This window comes from Alligator mississippiensis, chromosome 15, assembly GCF_030867095.1.
Source record: "Alligator mississippiensis isolate rAllMis1 chromosome 15, rAllMis1, whole genome shotgun sequence".
NCBI classification, from domain to species: domain Eukaryota; kingdom Metazoa; phylum Chordata; order Crocodylia; family Alligatoridae; genus Alligator; species Alligator mississippiensis.
The window spans coordinates 361,726-381,579 of NC_081838.1; the positions used below are offsets into that span (position 1 = coordinate 361,726).

Below are 19,854 nucleotides of genomic sequence, written 5' to 3' on the forward strand. Positions count from 1 at the left end.
CTGGGGCCGGTGCTGCTCAACATCTTTGTTGCCCAAACGGCTAGTTTCGTTCCCCTGGAGGCTTGTTCAATCCACCCCAGGAGAGTCACACACACACACACACAGGCTGGGTTCATCTCAGATTTATTGTTTGCAAACAGTTCGACCCAGGAGCTGAGCTCAAATCAGAGTTGACGACAAGTTTGGCCTGGAATTACATTTTTATAGCTTACATTGAACATAGAGTTTTAACGTGTTAGATGTTTATTGGCAGCATTACCGTTTCCTAGTTGTTACGTTTTATTTTGTAGGCTGCACTTAACTTATTATTGGTTAGTGTGACTTATCAGGGTTAGTGCATGCGCACTCAAAAAGCAGAACTGCAGCCAAATCTTTTGTCGCATGCACAGAGGAAAAGAGGAACTGCGGCAAAGTTAGTAAATTTTAGTAACCTCTTATCTTAGCGTAACCTTAGGGCATTGGGCAGGGATAACTTTAAGATGCAAGGCAAGCAGTAAGAACAGCGGACCACAGCTAAGTTGTTAGACCTTATGATCTTGCACAAGGGTTATAAGATGGTTATAAGACACTTCTATTATATAGTTGCTGCTCAAGCATTATTTTAAAATCATGTAGTTTAACCTATTTTTACTATAACTCCCCCCTCAGATGCTTTCTTACTCTAAAAATTTTTATAAGTGTTAGCAATAGCCAATCTTTGATAGTGTACAAGCATTTCACGGTTAACAACTGACTGAACAGTTTGTTTCAGAAGGGTTATGATGCACGGTAGCATACAAGGAAGCAAGCAAAGTGTTGACACTAACAAGCATAAGGCCATCAACACACCCTTCAACCATCCAGGCTGAGGAAGCCAGGATGTGAACCAGTTAAAGTTCCACCCGTTCCATGTCTGGACTGGGACATGTGCTACCTTTTCCATATTATTTGCTAGGTCCTTTATCAATTCACCATTATCATCAATTTTAACACAACAGTTTGATAAATTCAACTTCCTGCACCCCCTCCTTCACTTGCAAGTAAGTAATTAAGAGCTAAGCAGTTTTGCAGTTGTACTGAACCTTACTGAGGGTTGCAAGTTTGTTTTGAGAACAAGTATAACAGGTGGACATAACTTTTGGGTTCGAAATACCTAAAAGGGACAAGAGTCCCAACAAATAGACTAGGGCCCACATCTTTGCAAGCATAACTTCAAATCTCCAGCAGGTTCACTTTTCCACCTGTTGGCTTTTTGTTCCCGGGTGTTATCAGGTTTTGGAGTGACCACACCCTGGGAGTTGGCGTCCTTCTGATGAAAAGGCTTTATCCTCGAGCAATGGGTCCACTTATCGCTGTTTGATAGGCGGACAGCTGTGTGTGTAGTCAGCAGCACCTGGTAGGGTCCCTCCCACCTTTCCGCAAGGGGATCCTTCTTCCACTTTTGTACCAAAACTTGGTTACCCGGTTTGAAGTTGTGGATTGGTGCATCAAGCGGGAGGCTCTGGAAGGGTGCAGCAAACCTGTGTAGGGAAGACAAAACAGACTGCAAGGCGATAACATGTTCTCAAATTTCAGATTTTTCTAAATCTACAGTAATCTGTTCCCTCTACCCCGCTGGCAAGACTCTGGGAGGCATACCAAACATTAATTCAAAAGGTGACAATTTAATCCCTCTACGTGGTGTGCTACGAATACGCGTTAAAGCCAGTGGGAGTGCTTGCAGCCATTTCAAATGAGTTTCAATACAGATTTTCGTTAGCATCGCTTTCAGCGTTCTATTCGTGCGCTCCACCTGACCTGAACTCTGGGGTCTCCATGGAGCATGGAGTTTCCATGTGATATCTAAAGCTTTGGACACTTCCTGTACTATTTTCCCCACAAAATGACTTCCTTGATCTGACTCAATAGACTCAGGCAACAGAAATCAGGGTATTATCTCGTGGAGTAGTACTCGTGTTACTGTGGATGCGGTAGCCGTTCTTGTGGGGTACGCTTTCACCCATCCAGTTAGTTGATCAACCAATACTAGCAGATAACGGTAACGACCAGACTTTGGAAGTTCAGCGAAGTTAATCTGCCAAGCTTGTCCAGGATAATGGGCCCACGGTTTTCCTTCCATCTGTGCTGCCTCTTTGGCTGCTACATCAGCCTTTGCATTTCCCCTTCTCTGGCGCTCGTCTGCAGCCTTGCCATGGGCTTTAACATGCACCACGGCCACCTCTTTTGATAGCCGGAGGGCTTTCAATAGCATTACAATCTGTGGCCCATTTGCAATCTTTTATCCAGAGGCCGTGATGAACCCGCGTTCTTTTCATAACGACCCATGGGCATGTACAGTGCCAAAGGCATAGCACGAATCCGTAAAAATGTTTACTTTTTTACTCTTTTGTCTTTTCCTAATACCAATGCACGGGTCAGGGCAGTGAGCTCCGCTGCCTGTGCTGACCAGTTCGCCGGGAGCTTTTCTTTCCACACCGTCTCAGCCAACGTTACCACAGCACATCCCGTATGCCGCATGCCGTGTATCACACTACTCGAACCATCTACGAAGAATTTCTCCTCTGGGTTCTCAAGTGGGTTATTTGTTAAATCAGGACGAATTAATACTGTCTGTGTTAATACCTCTAAGCAGTCATGGCACGGAGGTCCCGGTTCTGGCAGGAGGGTCGCTGGATTTAAAGCAGTGGTGTGCTTGAAGGTAAGGCCTGGATTAGATAGGAGAAAGATTTCATATCTGGATTGTTTGGAGGGGTTTAAAAATTTTCCTCCCTCTCCTCCAAGGATTTGGGGAACTCCATGTGGTATGTACTTTCATATCAGCTCCCATAACAATCTTTTGAGCCTCCCCCACAAGGGTAGCTGTGGCAGCGACAGCCCTTAAACATGCAGGCCATCCCTTCACTACCGGGTTTCGGACCTTGGAGTAGTAGCCCACGGGCTTCCAAGTTGGGCCTACTGGTTGAGTTAAGACCCCTGAGGCCACCCCTTTATTCTCACGCACATACAGTCTATAGGGCTTGCGCCCATTTGGAATCATCAGCGCTGGGGGTTGCAAGAGGGCAGCTTTCAATAACTCAAATGCACGTTGGTTTTCCTTAGTCCATTTCCAATTTGTGAGACCCTCTTTTGTGAGGGACTCATATAGGGGTTTGGCTTTTCCCCCATAATCAGGAATCCACAGTCTACAAAACCCGGTTAGTCCCAGGAAAGCTCGCAGCTCTTTGGGGTTTTGGGAGTGGGCATATCCTGTATTGCTTGAATTCGATCTCTACTCAGAGCCCGAACCCCCTCCTCAATCTCATAGCCCAAAAAGGTGACCGTTGGCTGGCAAATTTGAGCCTTTTCCCATGACACCTTATACCCTTTCTTTCTCAGGGTATTCAGCAAGGATTCTGTTGCTCTCTTTCCCATCTGCACATCGGGACTTACTACCAATAAATCATCAACATACTGCAACAACGCCATCTCAGGGTGTCTTCCTTTTCAATGCTCCAGGTCTTTTTGCAATACTGTTTTAAAGATATGGGGGGATGAGACAAATTCCTGGGGTAACACTGTCCATAACAATTGAGTCTTATGATACGTGTCTGGGTCCTCCCATTCAAAGGCAAACAATTTCTGACTATCTTCGTGTAGCAGAATAGAGAAGAAAGCATCTTTTAAACCATAGAATGATCCACTAAATTCTTTTGTTTGCAGTTCTCAGGTCTTATACCAATCCTGAAGGAGGTGCCATCTGCCCATATACATGAATCGACATTCTTTAAAATCTCAATTCCTTTGGCTTTCACGGAAGCTTGTAGCTTTGTTAGCAAATCTCGCCCCTTCAGCTTGAACCTTCCCCCGAGGAGTTCACCCTCATCTGGCGGCCCCCCCGCTGATTTTCCTTTTGTTTGTCCTTCAGCTTAGGGCAATCCCTCTTCCAGTATCCTTTCTTCTGCCCCCCCTCAGGTTTCTCCTCTCTCCTCTCTGCCACCTGATCACGATTCCCATAAACTTCATACGCAATCTCTACGAGTTCTGAAAGCAGCTTACCCGCTGCCCCCTCAGTCTTTTGCAGCTTTTCCTCATACGGGGGAGGTGTTTTAGAACGGCTTGTGCCAGCTATCCCTTCCCGATCCGTTTGGTCTGTGTCCGGTGGCGTTTTAGCCTCATCCCTGCACCTTAACCCTTGAGTCAGATCTTCCCTTACTATCAGAATTAAAGAGGACCCAGGGCTTTCTCCCAGCGTCCTAGTTAATTTACGACAAGCCCGACGTGTTGTCGGATAAGGGCGCTTTGAGCAGTTTTTCCCCGAATACAACGTATGTTCTCAGACACAAAAAAATAGGATCCTTTACCAGACAAAATTCTAGCCAGCAGTAAGATTTTAAACTGACCTGTATTTAATAAGGTTCGGATCCAGTCACCATGATTTTGAGCACACAGAAAGACACAGGAAAGGCTTATTTAGGATGTCTGGGCTGCTCAGTGCCTTGCCCCGCAGTCCTTACTGCCCAGACTCAAGGCTACTGACGTGACACCGGCTCATACAGTGGAAGGAGGGAGGGAAACACAAAAGGGACACACATTCATTCAGTTAGACCTACCTCCTTCCCCACACTGCCTTAGCCAGATTCACATCAAAAGAACCGGCATCCGGCCACTCCAACTGACAGAGAGTAATTAATCTATCTTTTAACATTTCTACCCCGTAACTCCCTTTGAACTCACTAAAGTTTCTTAGCACGCATCCTAATGGGGTTGTGGAGTTTTCTTCTCGGGAGCTACCCGAACCCATTGTGTCAATCAAAATTCAGACCTATTTGCTGAACACTAAAACAAAATCACTCAGAACAAAGTCCCCGGGGCTAATGTTCAGACTTATATACTGAACGTTCCAAAATTCCAAATTCCCCGAGAGACCACTCAACAAAACAAACTACCCAAGTGACACAAGGCAAATGAATACTTTCTCCGTCAACACCCTGGCACCGTCTCTTCGGACCCACTCAGCCTGGGTGACTCATTCAAAGGAGAGCCTTTAACCTTCCGGGTGCCCCGACTCACGTACCCGGGGATCGTGACAGGCTCCAAGAGCGGTCTGGTGGCGCCACTTCACGAATCCCCTTTGCCGGTCTCGTCGTGGCCCCGGAGTGGTCCAGAAGGGCTCCTGGCTGGCTCGCCAAATTGTTGCCCAAACGGCTAGTTTCGTTCCCCTGGAGGCTTGTTCAATCCACCCCAGGAGAGTCACACACACACACACACACAGGCTGGGTCCATCTCAGATTTATTGTTTGCAAACAGTTCGACCCAGGAGCTGAGCTCAAATCAGAGTTGACGACAAGTTTGGCCCGGAATTACATTTTTATAGCTTACCTTGAACATAGAGTTTTAACGTGTTAGAAGTTTATTGGCAGCATTACCATTTCCTAGTTGTTACGTTTTATCTTGTAGGCTGCACTTAACTTATTATTGGTTAGTGTGACTTATCAGGGTTAGTGCATGCGCACTCAAAAAGCAGAACTGCAGCCAAATCTTTTGTCGCATGCACAGAGGAAAAGGGGAACTGCGGCAAAGTTAGTAAATTTTAGTAACCTCTTATCTTAGCGTAACCTTAGGGCACTGGGCAGGGATAACTTTAAGATGCAAGGCAAGTAGTAAGAACAGCAGACCACAGCTAAGTTGTTAGGCCTTATGATCTTGCACAAGGGTTATAAGATGGTTATAAGACACTTCTATTATATAGTTGCTGCTCAAGCATTATTTTAAAATCATGGAGTTTAACCTATTTTTACTATATCTTCATCGGTGATCTGGACGAGGGGGTGGGAAGCACCCTGCCCAGATTCACAGACAACACAAAACTATGGGGTGCAGCTAACACCCTGGAGAGGAGGAGCCAGATCCAGGCCGACCTCGACAGGTTGGGGAAGTGGGCAGAGAGCAACAGGATGCAATTCAATAAGGACAAGTGCAAGGTGCTGCACCTAGGGAGGAAGAACTGCCATCGTACCCACAGGCTGGGGGGCGACCGTCTCAGCTCCACTGAGGCAGAAAGAGATCTTGGAGTCACGGTTGACCCCAGGATGAACATGAGTTGCCGATGTGATGAAGCAGTCGGCAGAGCCAGTCACACCTTGTCGTGCATCCGTAGGTGCTTCACAAACAGGTCCAGGGAGGTGATCCTCCCCCTCTCTACGCGGCACTGGTCAGGCCGCGGCCGGAGTACTGTGTCCAGGTCTGGACGCCGCCATTCAAGCGGGACGCGGACAACCCGGAGAGGGTCTAAAGACGAGCCACTCGTCTGATTAGACACCTGCAGGGCAGGCCTTACGAGGAAAGGCGAAGGGACCCGAACCTCTTCAGCCTCCACAAGAGGTGAGAGGGGACCTTGTGGTGGCGTACAAATTCATAAGGGGGAGCAACATGAAGCAGGAGACGATGTGTTCCCCAGGGCACCCCTGGACCCACAAGGAGCAACGGCCATAAGCTACTGGCGAGCAGGTCCAGGCTGGACATTAGGAGAAGGCTCGTCACGGTCAGGGTTGCCAGGATCTGGCATGGGCTGCCAGGGAGGTGGTGCTCGCCCCGTCCCTGGGGGTCTTCAAGAGGAGACTGGACAGGCGCCTGGCTGGGTTCCCGTGACCCCGGGTGGGTGACCCTTTTCTTGGCTGCCCAGGGCAGGGGGCTGGACTGGACGGCCCACGGAGGTCGCTTCCGACTCGATGACTATGACTCTGGTCGCATGCTGCTGTGGGGCCACATCCAGTTCTGTTCCCCAGCTCAGCTCCAATGGCCGGGGGCAAAGACCCCAGGCAGGGGGGTCGTTCTGGTGCCCCTTTAAGCTGGTGCCTGGGGCCGGTGCCCCTGTCCCCCTGCAGTGACTGTCGGGAGCCCCGTGGCCATCAGGCAGCGGAGGTGGCGGGAAGGTCCACACGGGTCGGCCCAAACAGCCGTGCATGCACACGGGCTCTGGTGTCCGGCGCGCCCCGCGGGCAGGGCCGGCACCGGGGGCTGTCCCACGGGAGACGTGCAGGGGCCATCTGCTCTGCCTCCAAACTGCAGCGGGCAGCTCGCTGGGGACACCCCTGCACCCCCGAGCGGGGCACGGGGCCGGGGCCCAGCAGCAGCTCCGGGGGCTCAACAGGGGCTCCAGACCCGCTCTGCGCCCCTGCAGGCAGGTTGGGGGCCCGGGGCCACGGCCCCTGCTGCAGGCCCCGTGCAAGGTCAGGGTCCAGGCAAGCGGCAGTGATTGGCGCCCCACCCACGTCCTGGCCTCTGCTCCAGAAACGAAACTCAGCCGCTGCAGCAGCCGGTCCCAGCTCCCCTCACTTCCACCTCCCGTGCCGGAGGAAGCAGGCAGCAGGCATGGCTCTCCAGCAGCCCATCATGAACCCGGTGAGTGCCCGGGGCTCCTGGCACCTGCCCCCGCCAGCCCTGGGCCCTGTGCCCCCAGCACAAGGCTGGCTGCCTGTGGGGGGGCCCAATGACCTGGGGGAGATTTTTTCCAGACCATCCCCTTCTCCGGACCCATCTTTGGAGGCCTGGTGGAGGGCAAGATGCTGCTGATCCAGGGGCAGGTTGGATCCCAGGGGAAGAGGTGGGTGCTCGTGCTGCTCTGGCACCCGGGGAGAGGCGTCACTGGAGCTCCCGGGCTCAGCGCCGCCTGGCCCCATCCTGCATCCTCTCGCAATCCCTCCCGCCCCTTCCTAGGACTGCGCCCCCAGCTCCGAGTCACCGCCTAAGGGTCCCGGTCCCCTCCTCATTAACCCCCACTGGGCTCCTTCGTCCCCTCCACCCTCCCCTGACTCCCCCGTGGCCACATGGAGCATCACGGGGACCCCCCCTTCTGCGCTGAGCCCCCCTGCCTGGCTTCATCAGACCTGCCAGAGACCGTCAGGCCCCGGGTCCCTCCTGTCCAGCTCCCGCGCCCCACGCAGCAGAGAGCAGAGTGGGTCTGCGCGGGGCTTTCCCCTGCTCCTCTCTGCCTTGCAGCCCCCAGAGCCCAGGGAGCTCCATTTCAGCGAGCGTGCCCCCACTCGCCTGCGATGCCCCTTTCCTCCAGCCACGTGTCCAGCCCCATTGCAAACCTGGTTAAACCCACACTGCACATGGTAGCCCTGAGCTCTACCCTATCATTACACCCCAGGTGAAATGAACTTCCTTATGGCCGTCATAAAGTACCAGCCCGCTCCTTTCGTGCCATGACCGTTCTCGTGCGAGATAAGAAAGCTTTGCTTCCCTTCCCGTCTCCATTTAGTTCTGTAAACCCTTCTCACGCCCCTCTCCTGCCGGCCCCACGGCAGATGCAGCCCCACGTTTCTGGCAGGAATGGGGGCTGCTCTGCCAGCACTTTCCTGGGAGAGCCACGCTGATGCCGCTCTGAGCATGGGCAGCAAACGCTGCTCCTCCCGGCACAGACCGAGCCCAAGGGCTGCCTGTGCAGGTCGTGTCCAGCCCCCACCTCGCCAGAACAGTGCTGGAGAGCTGCTTTGGCCCTAGAGACCCCGTGGAAATGGGCCCGAGGTCCTGGCACGGCAGGGTCTGAGGTGCTGCGCGTGTCCCTTCATGCCTGACCCGCGCAGCCCCTCGTCTTGCAGAAAGCAGCCGAAGCCTTGCTGGGACCCTGGCCCAGTGCTGGCAGCCGGTCACCCTCCCACGGAAACATTTGTCTGCCTGTCTCACGGGAATTCCTCTGGCTTCCGCTTCTGGGCATTGTTCCTGCTTTGCCTTTGTCCCAGAGCTGCAACAACTCCAGTGCTTTCTCTCGGGGAGCTTTTCTCCCTGGCCACCTTTTCTATGTCCTCTGGGAAGCGCGGGCCCCGTGCCGGGGTGCAGATTCCAGCACCGGTCTCGCCCCGGTGCTCCTGGTTCTGCACCAGGCGTCAGGGTTTTCCTTAAGCCTTCGTCAGAGGTGTTGGGGTGCATGGCTGCTTCGACAGGGACAGCCCCGCAGGGTCCTGGCGGGAGGGTCTTGCCCCTGCACTCAGGCTCAGACGGACGCTGCACCGGGGCAGGAAGGGATTTCCCCCCTGCTCAGACTGGGCCGGCCTGGAGGGGTGCCTCCCTCTGCCGCGGGGGCACGGCCTGCGTCTTTGAGGCATGTTGACAACTTCTACGGCAGCAGGACGTGTTTGCTGCAGTCCCCTTGCTTTTGCTGCGCCAGGCTTGGGTGTGATGCCTTGTGTTGCATCAAGCTGGGCGGTAGCTTTAGCAAAAGGTTCGATGCTGCGTGTGTCTGGGCTTGTTTGGACGGGGCTGATCCTGCTTCGGGCAGGGGTTGGACTGGATGTGACCTTGGGAGCTCTCTCCCAGCCCCGTGGCGCTGGATCTGGAGAGCGCAGCAGGGAGCCCCACGGCGGTGCGAGCGGGGAGGCCGGCCTCGTAGTGAGCGGCTAGAGGAGATCCGTCTCCCCGGTTTGGCCAAAGGAGGCAGCGGGGGATTGACCTGAGATGCAAACACTTGGGCAGGGAGGAGACGAATCCAAGGAGACGAGGCTTAGCGGTGGCAGGAAGGAACCATTAGCACGACCGAAACAGCCACAAACACTTCTGTGCGCATGCACACATGCACAGGAACACATGAATGCATGCAAGCACAAACACATGCACATGCCTGCAGGCACACGCGCACACAGGCACGCGTGCATATATGCACACACTTGTGCGCGCACAAGCAGAAGCACATAGACACATGTCCGTGACCACATACATAGGCTGTCCCACAAACATGTGAGTGGGCACATCCCCCCCACCCCACGGGCCCGTGCACATGTCTACTCCTAAGTACACACAGGCACACGACCCACCATCTGCCTGCCCCGCGTCCCTGGGGGCTCCCTGCGTGGCGGGGGTAGCCCAGTGCCACCTTCTCGTCCTGCTGCAGGTTCGCAGTGAATCTGCGGTGTGCGAACAACGACATCGCCTTCCACTTCAACCCGCGCTTCGACGAGAGCCGCCCCGTGGTCGTGTGCAACACGGAGCAGGGCAGGCACTGGGGGCCCGAGGAGCGGACCTACATTATGCCCTTCCAGCATGGCACCTATTTTGAGATGATCACCAAAGTCCAGGGCCACTGCTACCAGGTGAGGCCGCGGCTCCTCCTTGTGCCCCCCCCGGGGCCGGGGCCCCTCGCGCTGGTGACCCAGGCCAGGGCGCGTGACGAGCGGGACAGCGCCGGGGCCCACAAACCAGCCCTGCTTCGCTGGCGCGGGCGGTCGGAGTCTTCGACGTGAGGACCCGGACCTCAGCCCGCGCCCGCCCCGCTGCAGGTGGCCGTGAATGGCCAGCAGTTCCTGGAGTACAGGCACCGCGTCCCCTTCCTCAGCGTCCAGATCCTGGAGATCAGCGGGGACGTGACCGTGAACTGCATCAGCTTCACAGGTGCTTTGGTGAGTATTGCCCCCGCGCTGCCCCACGCCACAAGCCCCGGGCACAGGGCTCTGACGTGCTGCATTTCCATGCATCCAGGTGACCCCGGCGTGCGCCCCTCCACCATACGGGATGGTCCCCGGCAGCGTGAGTACCCCCAGGGCTGCAGGGCTGAGGGGCACTGCTCCGTGACGGGGCCGCGTGGCAAGTGTGAGACGCGTGGCTTCGGCTCCCGGCGCGGCGAGCCGTGATGCTCACTTGGCTTCTGTCCCTGCAGGCCTCCGGTGTGATTTTCCATCAGATGTTTGGACCTCCGGCTCCCGGCGTGAGTACACGCAGTGCCTGGGGCCGGGCAGGGGGAGCGGCTGGTGGGAGGCCGTCAAGGCTGCAGCCTGGGGAAGGCCCCCAGTCCCAGGTCGTGGCGTTCGCTGCTGCAGCCTGTGCTTGGAGAAGGGCTGGGGCCTCTGTGTGCAGTGCTGCATCCCCAGAAAACTCACTGGATCACTGCAAGAGACCCGCAGCAGGAGAAGCTGGAAACAGGGATGGCTGCCCCATCCCTGAACGCGTCCTCGCTGCCCCGTCCTGTCCTCCCGGGTCTCTGCTTGCCGGCCCGGACTCGGGGTGACTTAGGGAAGCGGGGGGATATGGAGCTGGAGCCCTAAAGTCAGGGGCAAAACACCCACGGATTTCCACGTGACCAGAGCTGTGCTGGGGGGTGAAACAAAGCGAGAGCAAAGCCCCCGCCCAGCCCCGAATTGGGAGGTCAGGGAGACGGCCCCGGGGGCTGGCCAGGCCCTCGCTGTCTGTGCTGTCCCCGCCGGGCGGTCTCGGGGGCTGGCTGCCGGCAGAGGCCGGGCGTGGACCAGGTGGCTTGTCCGGGGGTCCTGCAGGCCGCGGGCGCGTTCCCCTCCCCGTCGGCGCCGTGGTGCTGCTGCCCCGCGTGTCCAGGGCCACGTCCCGTCACAGCTAACCTGCCTGCTGCTGCGCTGCCCCCCGCCCGGCCCTGCCGCGCTGTAACACCAGACGGACGCCCCTTTCCCAGGCGTGGCAGTCGCACCCGTGGTGCACGAGTGTGCAAGCATGTAACACGCCGCTAGAGCAGAGTGGATTTTCCTTGGCCGAGCAGCTCCGTCCGGGGCGTGAGGTCTTGGCACGGCGGAGCGTGGGAAGCGAAGGGGGCCCTTGGGTCACGGCAGCGCTTCCCTCCCGGGCACCGGGATCTCGTGGCCGCGCAGCCCCGGCTTTGAGCTCTTTCTGTTTCCACAGAGGAAGAAGGGAAAGCACTGCCTAGGATGGGCCCCAGCGGCCACGGTGCAACACCCGGCCTGGCCCCAACCCCCCTGCCACGTACGGCTTGCTCTAGTGCTGCATGGGGTGGCTCCTGCCTGTGCCGCTTTGGGGCACGTCGGGGAGCCCGACCCCGGACAAGCTGCGGCGGCAGAGCCAGGGGCGCGGGTCCAGACAGCCCCGCTGCGCTGGCGGTGTGCGGGGAGGCTCGGGGCAGGGGCCGCTTGCTGGGCGGGCTGGCTCTGGTGCTGTCCTGGCCCAGGGCGGGGGGTGAAGCCCCGGCTAGGAGCTGGCCTGCATGGCTGTGGCTGCTTTCCCCTCCCTGCCTCCGCGCTGCCCTGTCCCCTGGCTCCCAGGACATCTTCCGGGCCTGGGTTCGGGTCCTGCAGGCAGTGCCCACCTCCTGCCCCCAGTCGCGTCAGAGAAGGACAGGGCCAGGCCGTGGGCATCCCCCAAAGGTGCAGGCCCCAGGGAAGCTCGGTGGCAGCCCGCAGGCATCTGAGCCTCCCATTGCCGTGAGCCTGGAGTCACGGGATGGGCTCGGTCAGACGCCGGCGCCCGGGCGCAGGTGCAGGAGCCGCCAGAAGAAAGGGAGCATAGGGCAGGATCCATCCGCGAGGCCGACAGGATGGTGGTGGGAGCATGGTGGCAGGGGCAGGCTTGGCCCCATGGAGGTCTCAGCTCCGTCGGCGCCGTGAGGGCTCACCCTGACCCCTCTCCCCTTTGTCTCCACAGCGCAAGGGCCCTGTGACCGTGTCCAACCCGGTGAGTACACAGCTGGCCGGGGCCACGGTGCTCGCCCGTGGGAGCCTGACAGCGCCCCCCATCCCTGAGACGCTTCAGGTCCTCTCGCCCCGCCCGCCTCCGGGGCCAAAGCTCCCGGCTCTGCGTGGTGGACGGTGCCGGGACGGGCGCACGGCTGCCCAGCGAGCGCTGCTCCAGCGCCCAGGGGCCCGGGGAGCACGAAGCCTCGTGTCTCAGCTCCCACGAGCCCGACGCGGCGCCTGAGCCCCCTTGCAGGGGCTGCTCACTTCCCGGTGCCACGGCAGGATGTGGCCCGTGGCCAACAGCCCGAGCCCGTTGCTGAGGGCCTGGGCCAGCCCGGGGCGGGTGCCAGGGCTCGGTGGCCCCTGGTCAGCGCCACGTGGTCTGAGACCCCCGCTCTCTCCTCAGAATGTCCCGTTCCAGGCCGCTCTCCTCAGGGGCCCCCACACCCCCCTCAAGATCACGATCGTGGGCAACGTGCCCTCCAACGCCAACAGGTGGGTGCCAGCGCCGGCGCGTGCCCGGCTCAGCCCGGGGACAGGCTCATGCATGCCTAGTCTGTGCCGACGGGGGACGCCGGGCTGGCCCCTGGAAGAAATGACGCTGCGGGCGTCCGAGGAAGACGGGCCCGGGACAGGCGCTGCCAGAAGCCGAGGGCAGGAACGCCTCAGCCCCGGGGCCGGGACACGGCCCCTCCGGCTGCCCCCGGGAACAACCCCGTCCCCTTCCCCAGATTCCACGTCAACCTGAAGAACGCCCTGACGGGCAACACGGCCCTGCACATCAACCCCCGGCTGCGGGAGGGCGCGCTGGTCAGGAACACCCAGACCAGCGGGTCCTGGGGCTCGGAGGAGAGGCACGTCTCCACCATGCCCTTCGCGGCGGGGCAGGCCTTCCAGGTGAGCTGTGGGGCCCCGGGGGGTTCAGGCCCCCACGAACAGGTGGAGGGGGAGAGGCGTAGACGCGAGCTCGGGCGGGCTCCAGAGTGGGCAGCGTCCTAGGGGCACAGGCCCCCCCCAGGATGTCACCAGCATCGAACCTCCCTCCGTCAGATGGAGATCAAGAGCACGGCCACCTGCTACCGGGTCATGGTGAACGGGCGGCACGCGTTCGACTACAACTACCGCATCCCCGACAACCAGGTGGATCAGATGGAGGTCGATGGGGACGTGGGCCTCTCCTACGTGCAGTACTGACGGGAGTCCCCGCACGGGGAGGCCTTGGCCCCGTCCTGCGACCAAACCCGCATGGCCGGGCCGCAGACCTTTGCCCCGCGGCTCGCGCCATCTCGGTGTGGGGCTGCAGGGGCAGGAAGGGCTTGGTCGCCCCTCGCCTCTTCCTCCCACGTGAATTCTGGTTCGTAGAGCAGCTTCTCGCTCTCCCTGCTTGGCTTTTGGCCGCGTGAGCACACCCTGTTCTGCGCCGGCCGTGTGGGCCTCACGCAACCCTGCTGGCAATAACAGTAAAGGACATCTCCACTCTGCGTGTGGTTAACAAACTAGCCCGAAATCATCTAGAGAAGAGGAGACCGAGGGGGATTTGATAGCAGCCTTCACCTCCCTGCAGGGGGTTGCAAAGAGGATGGAGCTGGGCTGTTCTCAGTGGGGGCAGACGGCAGGACAAGGAGCAATGGGCTCAAGCTGCAGCGAGGGGAGTTTAGGTTGGATAGCAAGAAAAACTCTCACTAGGAGGGTGGAAACAGAGAGGTGGTGGGATCTTTATCCTTGGAGGTTTTCAAAGCCCGGGTAGACAAAGGCTTGGCTGGGATGATGTAGCTGGGCTGGTCCTGCTTGGAGCAGGGGTTCGACTAGCTAGTGGCCCCCGCGGTCCCTTCCAGCCATCACTGTTTATGACTCTGTAATAGGTGCTGGACCCAGTCCGGCAGGCAGACCGGTAGGCCGCAGGGGATGCCGAGTAGGCACATCACCCTGTGCTAATGCTGCCCACGGGGGTCCGGCAGGGGTCTGCCGTCGGGTATTTTTACTAATCACCTGGAAGAAAATGGGAGACCAGCAGAGAGAGCAGCACGGCACGGGGAGAAGCACTGGAGACAGGTCAGGGACGCGGCGCCATCAGCACCTGCCCACCGGGACAACAAGCAGTTTGGAGCTAACCCCAGGACGAGGGAGGTTGGTTGCGGGTGCAGGGAGCAGGACGGTGCCTAGACGTAGCCGTGTCGGGGCCTGGCCGAAGCATGGCCCGGGCCCCCGCGACACCAGCGATGGCCGTACCCGTGCCCAGGGGGGTCTGCAGCGCAGGGCTGGGTCCACACAGGCTGCGCCGGGGAAGGGACTTCTCGCCTCTTGCCAGGGCGCAGGGGCCGGAGAGGGGACGCGCACGAGCAGCCCCAGGGAGGCCAGAGCCAGGACGTCTCCCGTCCCCGGGCCCCGAGCGCTGTGCGGAGGAGCCGGCCGCGGATGGATGGGAAACGACTGCCGAGAGCCCTGGCCCGGCCCCGGGGGTCACTCGCGAGGGGCTTGCCCAGCCCCTGGGAAGAAGCTCAGCTCCAGGCTCAGCTCCCAGCTGCGCCTGGTCTCTGCCGGCATCTCAGGCCCAGCCCCGCTGTGCGTCCCCCCCGCTGCTGACCGCTGCGTCTGCCCCACGGCTGCAATGGGGGCATTCCTCGCAGCTGGGCCGGAGCCGCTGCATCCTCTCCCCGGCCCAGCCCCGGCCCCTCCGAGTCTGCCCCGGCCTCCAGTCCCGCCCCGCACGAGTCACCTCTCGCACAGGGGCCCGACGCCTGGCCCCGAGCTCAGCCTGCTGGGCCCCCTTCCCGCCCGGGACAGCCCCAGCATCCCGCTCCCCCCCGGAGCTCGGATCGACCCCAGCGGTCGTGAGCCCGGCCCCCGGCTCCGGCCCTGATAAAGGAGCTGAGTCCGGGCCAGGACTATGGGGCACCCCAAAACGTCCCGGGCACCGGAGGCCTCTGCTGAAGGAGCCTGGGCAGGTCCCTGCTTGTTTCCACGTGGTCAGCAGCCACCTGGGTCCATGCGTCCTGGCAGCCGGTCACCCCCCGACACACCCAGCGTGCCACGTCCTGTCCCAAACCGGACTCCCTGAGCGGCAGGTGACAAACCGGGACCCCAGCAGCACTCGCCGGGAGCCCTGACTCCTGCGATCTCCTTCCCGCTTGGACTCTGGGGTGACCTTTGCCCTTTCCCTCGGGGGCAGGCGTGTGCCCCGCGCGTGTGCCCCATGCCCCTCAGGGCTTGTGCAAGGAGGAGGGGGCTGCCAGGCTGCCTGGACTCCGCCAGCCTAGCGCCCTTTGGCCCCGGGGCACAAAGGTCTCTGGACCCCAACCTGCCTCTGCCCCAGGGGCACCCCTGACTTGACCAGCCCCCCCAGGAGCCTGTGACCATGCCCCATACCCTGGACCAGGGTGGTCAGCGGGTCCTGCCTCCCCCCAGCACCAAAAGCTGTGGCCAGGGTGGCGCCACGACAGGATGAGCCACGTGCCGCACCCATGGCGGGGGGGACACGCAGCCCCCAGCCCCGGCTGGTGTCACAGCGGCCTGGCACAGCACCCACTGCCTGCGGTGCTGGCAGCACACCCCTGGCACCCACAGCACGAGTCTGAGACTGGGGGGGGTCACAGCTGCTTTATTCATGGTGGGGTGTTGGGGTTCTCCAGCTTTGTTCCCTGCACCTGGCAGCCCCCCCACATACCCACGGGCACAACAGGGCACTGGCCACCCCCTGCCCCTGCACTGGAGCAGCTGGATCACGGGAGGGCAGAGAGCTGGGCCCCCCCTCACTGAACCCAGGTGTCTGGGCACACACACACTACCCAGCATCTAGGATACACTCCCAGAGCACACCTCAGAGACATGCACATGTGCACACACACACTACCACGTACACACACAACACTGTACTGCGTGCACACGTTCCCACACACACGCTCACAGACACTTGCACAGCTCACTTACATGCACGCCCCCTGGGTCCATCCGCCTGCCCCCCCCTGCCGCCCCCATCATCCCACAGAACCAGGCACCCTCGCCCAGCCCCACCTCGTCTGCATCCCATTCACACCTCAGGGGTGGGGGGCACCAGGATGTGCAGCTGGAGCTCCAGGTCATCGCCTGGCGTGGGGGCTGGCACGGGGGCGCCGGCCTTCTTGCCCGCTGGCGGCGTGTCCAGCGTGAGCCAGGCACCAGCCAGGCCGCGGCGGAGGCTGGCCAGGGCCTGGGCCATGTCATGCCGTGCGCCCTCGTGGGCCAGGCAGTAGAGCACGGGGTCGGCCAGGCAGTTGAGGCTGGTGACAGCCAGGGCGCCGTGGTAGGCGGCGAAGACGCGCTCCTCGAAGCCGCAGTCGCAGGGCCGGCCCAGGGACATGGCGCTGCGGCCCAGCAGCGCGGCGTGGTAGGGTGCGAAGCAGACCAGCGCGATGAGCACCAGGCTGCGCGCCAGGCGCCGGATCTTGGCCTTCTCCTGCTGCTCCGTGGCCACGTTGGCGCCCACAGCCCGCAGGATGCCGCGGTAGCACAGCAGCATCACGGCCCAGGGCACCAGGAAGCCCAGCACGGACCGGTACAGGTTGAGCCAGGCCAGCCAGGCCTCCATGGGGTAGCTCTCGAAGCAGAAGGTGCGGTTGCGGCGGTCGCGGAAGAGCTCGTCGTGGAAGAGCGGCGCCGAGTTGGCGCCCAGCTCCAGGGCCCAGACGCCGGCACTGACGGCCACGGCTGTGCGCACGCGGCGCAGGCGGGCAAAGCGCAGTGGGTGAGCCACGGCCACGTAGCGGTCCAGCGAGACGCAGCACAGGAAGGCCACGCTCACGTAGATGTTGGTGTAGAAGACGAAGCCGAAGAGCTTGCAGGCGCCGGGGCCGTGGCTCCAGTCGTCGTGGTGCAGGAAGTAGTCGGCCCAGGGCGGCAGCGCAGCCGCGTACAGCAGGTCAGCCACCGACAGGTTCAGCAGGTAGACGCCCAGCTCGTTGCCCTGCCGCACCTGGCGGCAGGCGGCCCACAGCGCCGCGCCGTTGGCCGGCAGCCCCAGCACCAGCACCGCGATGTACAGCGCCGGCGGGAAGAGCTGGTCCAGCTGCGAGCCCACGTCGCAGCGCGGCTCGCTGCGGTTGCACATCCTGGCGGGCGGGGTTGGGGGTCACAGCGTGGGCTGGGGGGCGGCCATGGGGCACGGGGTCCTGGGGGACACGGGAAGGGGGTCAGGAGGGTATGGAGTGGGTGAGCACACCCTGCTATGCCAGGCTGGATGTAGCCCAGCCGGGGCCTCCTTGCCACACGCAGCTGCTGTGCTCGCACACACCGATCCCACCATGCGGCTCACACCAGCACACGGACCCCGGGTGGCGCTGAGCCGCCATGCACATGTGGGCCGTGTTAACACGTGTGCTCACACATGGAGCCGGGGTGGCGGGGTGCCTCCAGCTCAGACCCCTGCGTCCACATACCCACAACGACACGCAAATGCTCACGCCTGCCCCAACAGCTGCCCATGCCCCTCAGCCCTGTGGAGCCCCCCCAGCACACGCACACACACGCACATGCGTGCTCCCGCCTTGCCCCTCCATGCGCCCCACATCCGGACATGCCTTGGGCACACGTGTGCACTCCCTTCCCCGCCTCACATGTGTGTTCCTGGAGCCTGTCTCCGCCACGCACTTCCACGCCTGCCCTGAGGACTCCCAGCTGCCCCCCACCCCCCCTCCCCCCGCTGGTGCCCCTCACTCCCAACCTGCAGCCCCCCAGGGCCCCCGCTGTAGGGGGTAAATGCCTTGCCTGAAGAGGCCCCCCTAACAGTGGGGGCAGAACCCACGCAACCGGGTGCCATCCCTGCTCTCCAGGCAATGGGGGCTTGGGGGGGAGTGGGGCCCAGTGGTGAGGGTGGGGGGCGTGGTACCAACACGACCTGGGTGCTCTAGAGGCTCGCTCCAGGAGGGGAAGGAGTCTCGTGGGGTACAACTGGGGGGGTGGGGGGGGCAGGTCTGGGATCCCAGATGCCTAGGCTCTCACTTGGGGAGGGGGGGGGCAGGAGGAGGCTGAAGGCTGGGGGGGCGGGGCAGGCTGGGGCAAGCAGGAACCCAGGCGGGCGGTTGCCATAACGACATGGGGGAGGCAGAGGTGACCTTTGCAGGCCCCAATCCCTGGGCACCCCCTGCCAGGCGCCAAAGGACACGAGCCAAGCACACGGCTCACATGTGCACACCAGGCTCACATGCGTGTGCACACAGGGTGGGGGGAGAGTGGCATTTGGAGCTTCCGGCCCATGGAAAATTCCATGCTGGGGGGGACGTGGAGGCCCCCGGGGTGGGAGGGGACCCAGGTGTCTCGGGAGGCTGAGCCGGCCGTGAGGACGGGGTCACCCCAGGACCTGGGGTCAGGCCTGGCCTGGAACCCAGGCGTCCGGGGTCCCTGAGCCTGCCTTCCCGGAGCTGAGGACAACCCGGGGGCCTGGGCACCCGGCCCCCCACCCTGCTCTCGCCTCCAGGCTCCAGCCAGGGGGGGTCCTGGGAGGGGAGTGGGGCCCAGAGGTGAGAACGGGGTGGGTGGGGGCCCCAGGACACCACTCCACGAGGGGCAGGTTTGGGGGGGGCAGGGAGCCCAGACACCTGGGTTCTCCCCAAAGCTGGGAGGGGCGTGAGGCCTAGCGGCCAGAGCCGGATGTCCTGTGCTGGACACGCCAGGCCGGCTCGGAAGGGACGTGACTTCACGGCGGTTCTGAGACGGCGCAGGAACGAGGACCCTGGCGTGCGTCCGTCCGGGCTGCTCCAGACATTCATCGCCCCGGGCCGGAGCCAGGGAGGAACCCAGGCGTCCGGGTGGGGGCTCCCACCCGCTCTGGAGCCAGGACGGGATGGGGGTTACTCCCGGGGGTCCCAGTGCCTGCCCAGCCCCTGCCCCCTACGGGTGGGGCTGGACCCATGGACACACCCATGGGGAAGGGGGTGATGGCCGCCCCCAGCAGAGGGGACCTGGGCATCCGGCTCCAGCCACGTGGTCAACCAAGGAGTCCCCAGAGCTGGGGGAGGACCCAGGGGTCTGGGCTGCAGCAGCGGGTGGGGGGCAGAGAACCAAGCATGGTTGTGCCCGGCCCTGGAGCCTGGCTGGTGCCCCTCACTCCTCACCCGCAGCCCCCCCCCAGCCAGGGGGGCAGAGCAGGTGGTAGATGAGTCCCAGCCACCCCCCCACCCGCCCCCTCCTTCGCAGCTCCCCCTTCCGTCCATCCGGCGGGATCCAGCTGCAATGAGATTAGCCCAGGCTGGTGCCGCTGCCCACCTGCTGCCAGGGCAGACGGAGCCGAGACACTGCTCACCCCCCCACCCCCTTCCCCCGCATCAGGGCCCCTCACTCCCGACCTGCCACCTCTGTACACCCCCAGCCCTGCTGGTGCCCCCCACTCCTGACCCACAGCCCCTGCCCCCCAGCCTGACCAGTGCCCCTCACTCCCAACCCACAGCCCCTGCCCCTCCAGCCCTGCTGGTGCCCACTCCTGACCCACAGCCCCTGC

The 19,854-nt window shown here is 61.3% G+C and overlaps 2 protein-coding genes and 1 long non-coding RNA gene across 4 annotated transcripts; 1 reads left to right on the forward strand and 2 right to left on the reverse strand.

Annotated features, from left to right (window-relative positions):
• Positions 1-107: 107 nt before the first annotated feature.
• Positions 108-5,323, reverse strand: LOC132245899 (uncharacterized). Its single transcript, XR_009457598.1, has 2 exons — positions 4,359-5,323; positions 108-1,499 (listed from the first exon to the last, which is right to left on the reverse strand). It is a non-coding gene; the product is annotated as an uncharacterized LOC132245899 (long non-coding RNA).
• A 41-nt stretch (positions 5,324-5,364) lies between these two features.
• On the forward strand, positions 5,365-13,867 carry LOC102566059 (galectin-9). 2 transcript variants are annotated; one of them, XM_019495528.2, is made up of 12 exons: positions 5,365-6,339; positions 7,249-7,359; positions 7,473-7,561; positions 9,848-10,046; positions 10,233-10,352; positions 10,432-10,479; positions 10,610-10,657; positions 11,599-11,679; positions 12,355-12,384; positions 12,793-12,881; positions 13,118-13,283; positions 13,437-13,867. In XM_019495528.2, the coding sequence occupies exons 2-12, from the start codon at positions 7,330-7,332 to the stop codon at positions 13,578-13,580; spliced, it is 1,044 nt and encodes a 347-aa protein (XP_019351073.2). In that variant the 5' UTR covers positions 5,365-6,339; positions 7,249-7,329; the 3' UTR covers positions 13,581-13,867. The 2 variants fall into 2 exon arrangements, with proteins under 2 accessions (XP_019351073.2, XP_019351072.2); XM_019495527.2 differs by lacking the exons at positions 5,365-6,339; positions 11,599-11,679 and having other exon boundaries at positions 7,233-7,359.
• Positions 13,868-15,969: 2,102 nt separating this feature from the next.
• Positions 15,970-18,296, reverse strand: GPR4 (G protein-coupled receptor 4). Its single transcript, XM_006265797.4, has one exon. It carries the CDS (start codon positions 17,467-17,469, stop codon positions 16,414-16,416), a length of 1,056 nt encoding a protein of 351 aa, XP_006265859.1. The 5' UTR covers positions 17,470-18,296; the 3' UTR covers positions 15,970-16,413.
• Between the last annotated feature and the right edge of the window lie 1,558 nt (positions 18,297-19,854).

Coding starts and splice junctions, on each gene's coding strand:
- LOC102566059 (XM_019495528.2), top strand. CDS start 7,330: ATGGCTCTCCAGCAGCCCATCATGAACCCG. Junction 10,480..10,609: donor ACGGGATGGTCCCCGGCAGC/GTGAGTACCCCC, acceptor CTGTCCCTGCAG/GCCTCCGGTGTGATTTTCCA. Junction 12,385..12,792: donor CTGTGACCGTGTCCAACCCG/GTGAGTACACAG, acceptor CTCTCTCCTCAG/AATGTCCCGTTCCAGGCCGC.
- GPR4 (XM_006265797.4), bottom strand. CDS start 17,469: ATGTGCAACCGCAGCGAGCCGCGCTGCGACGTGGGCTCGCAGCTGGAC.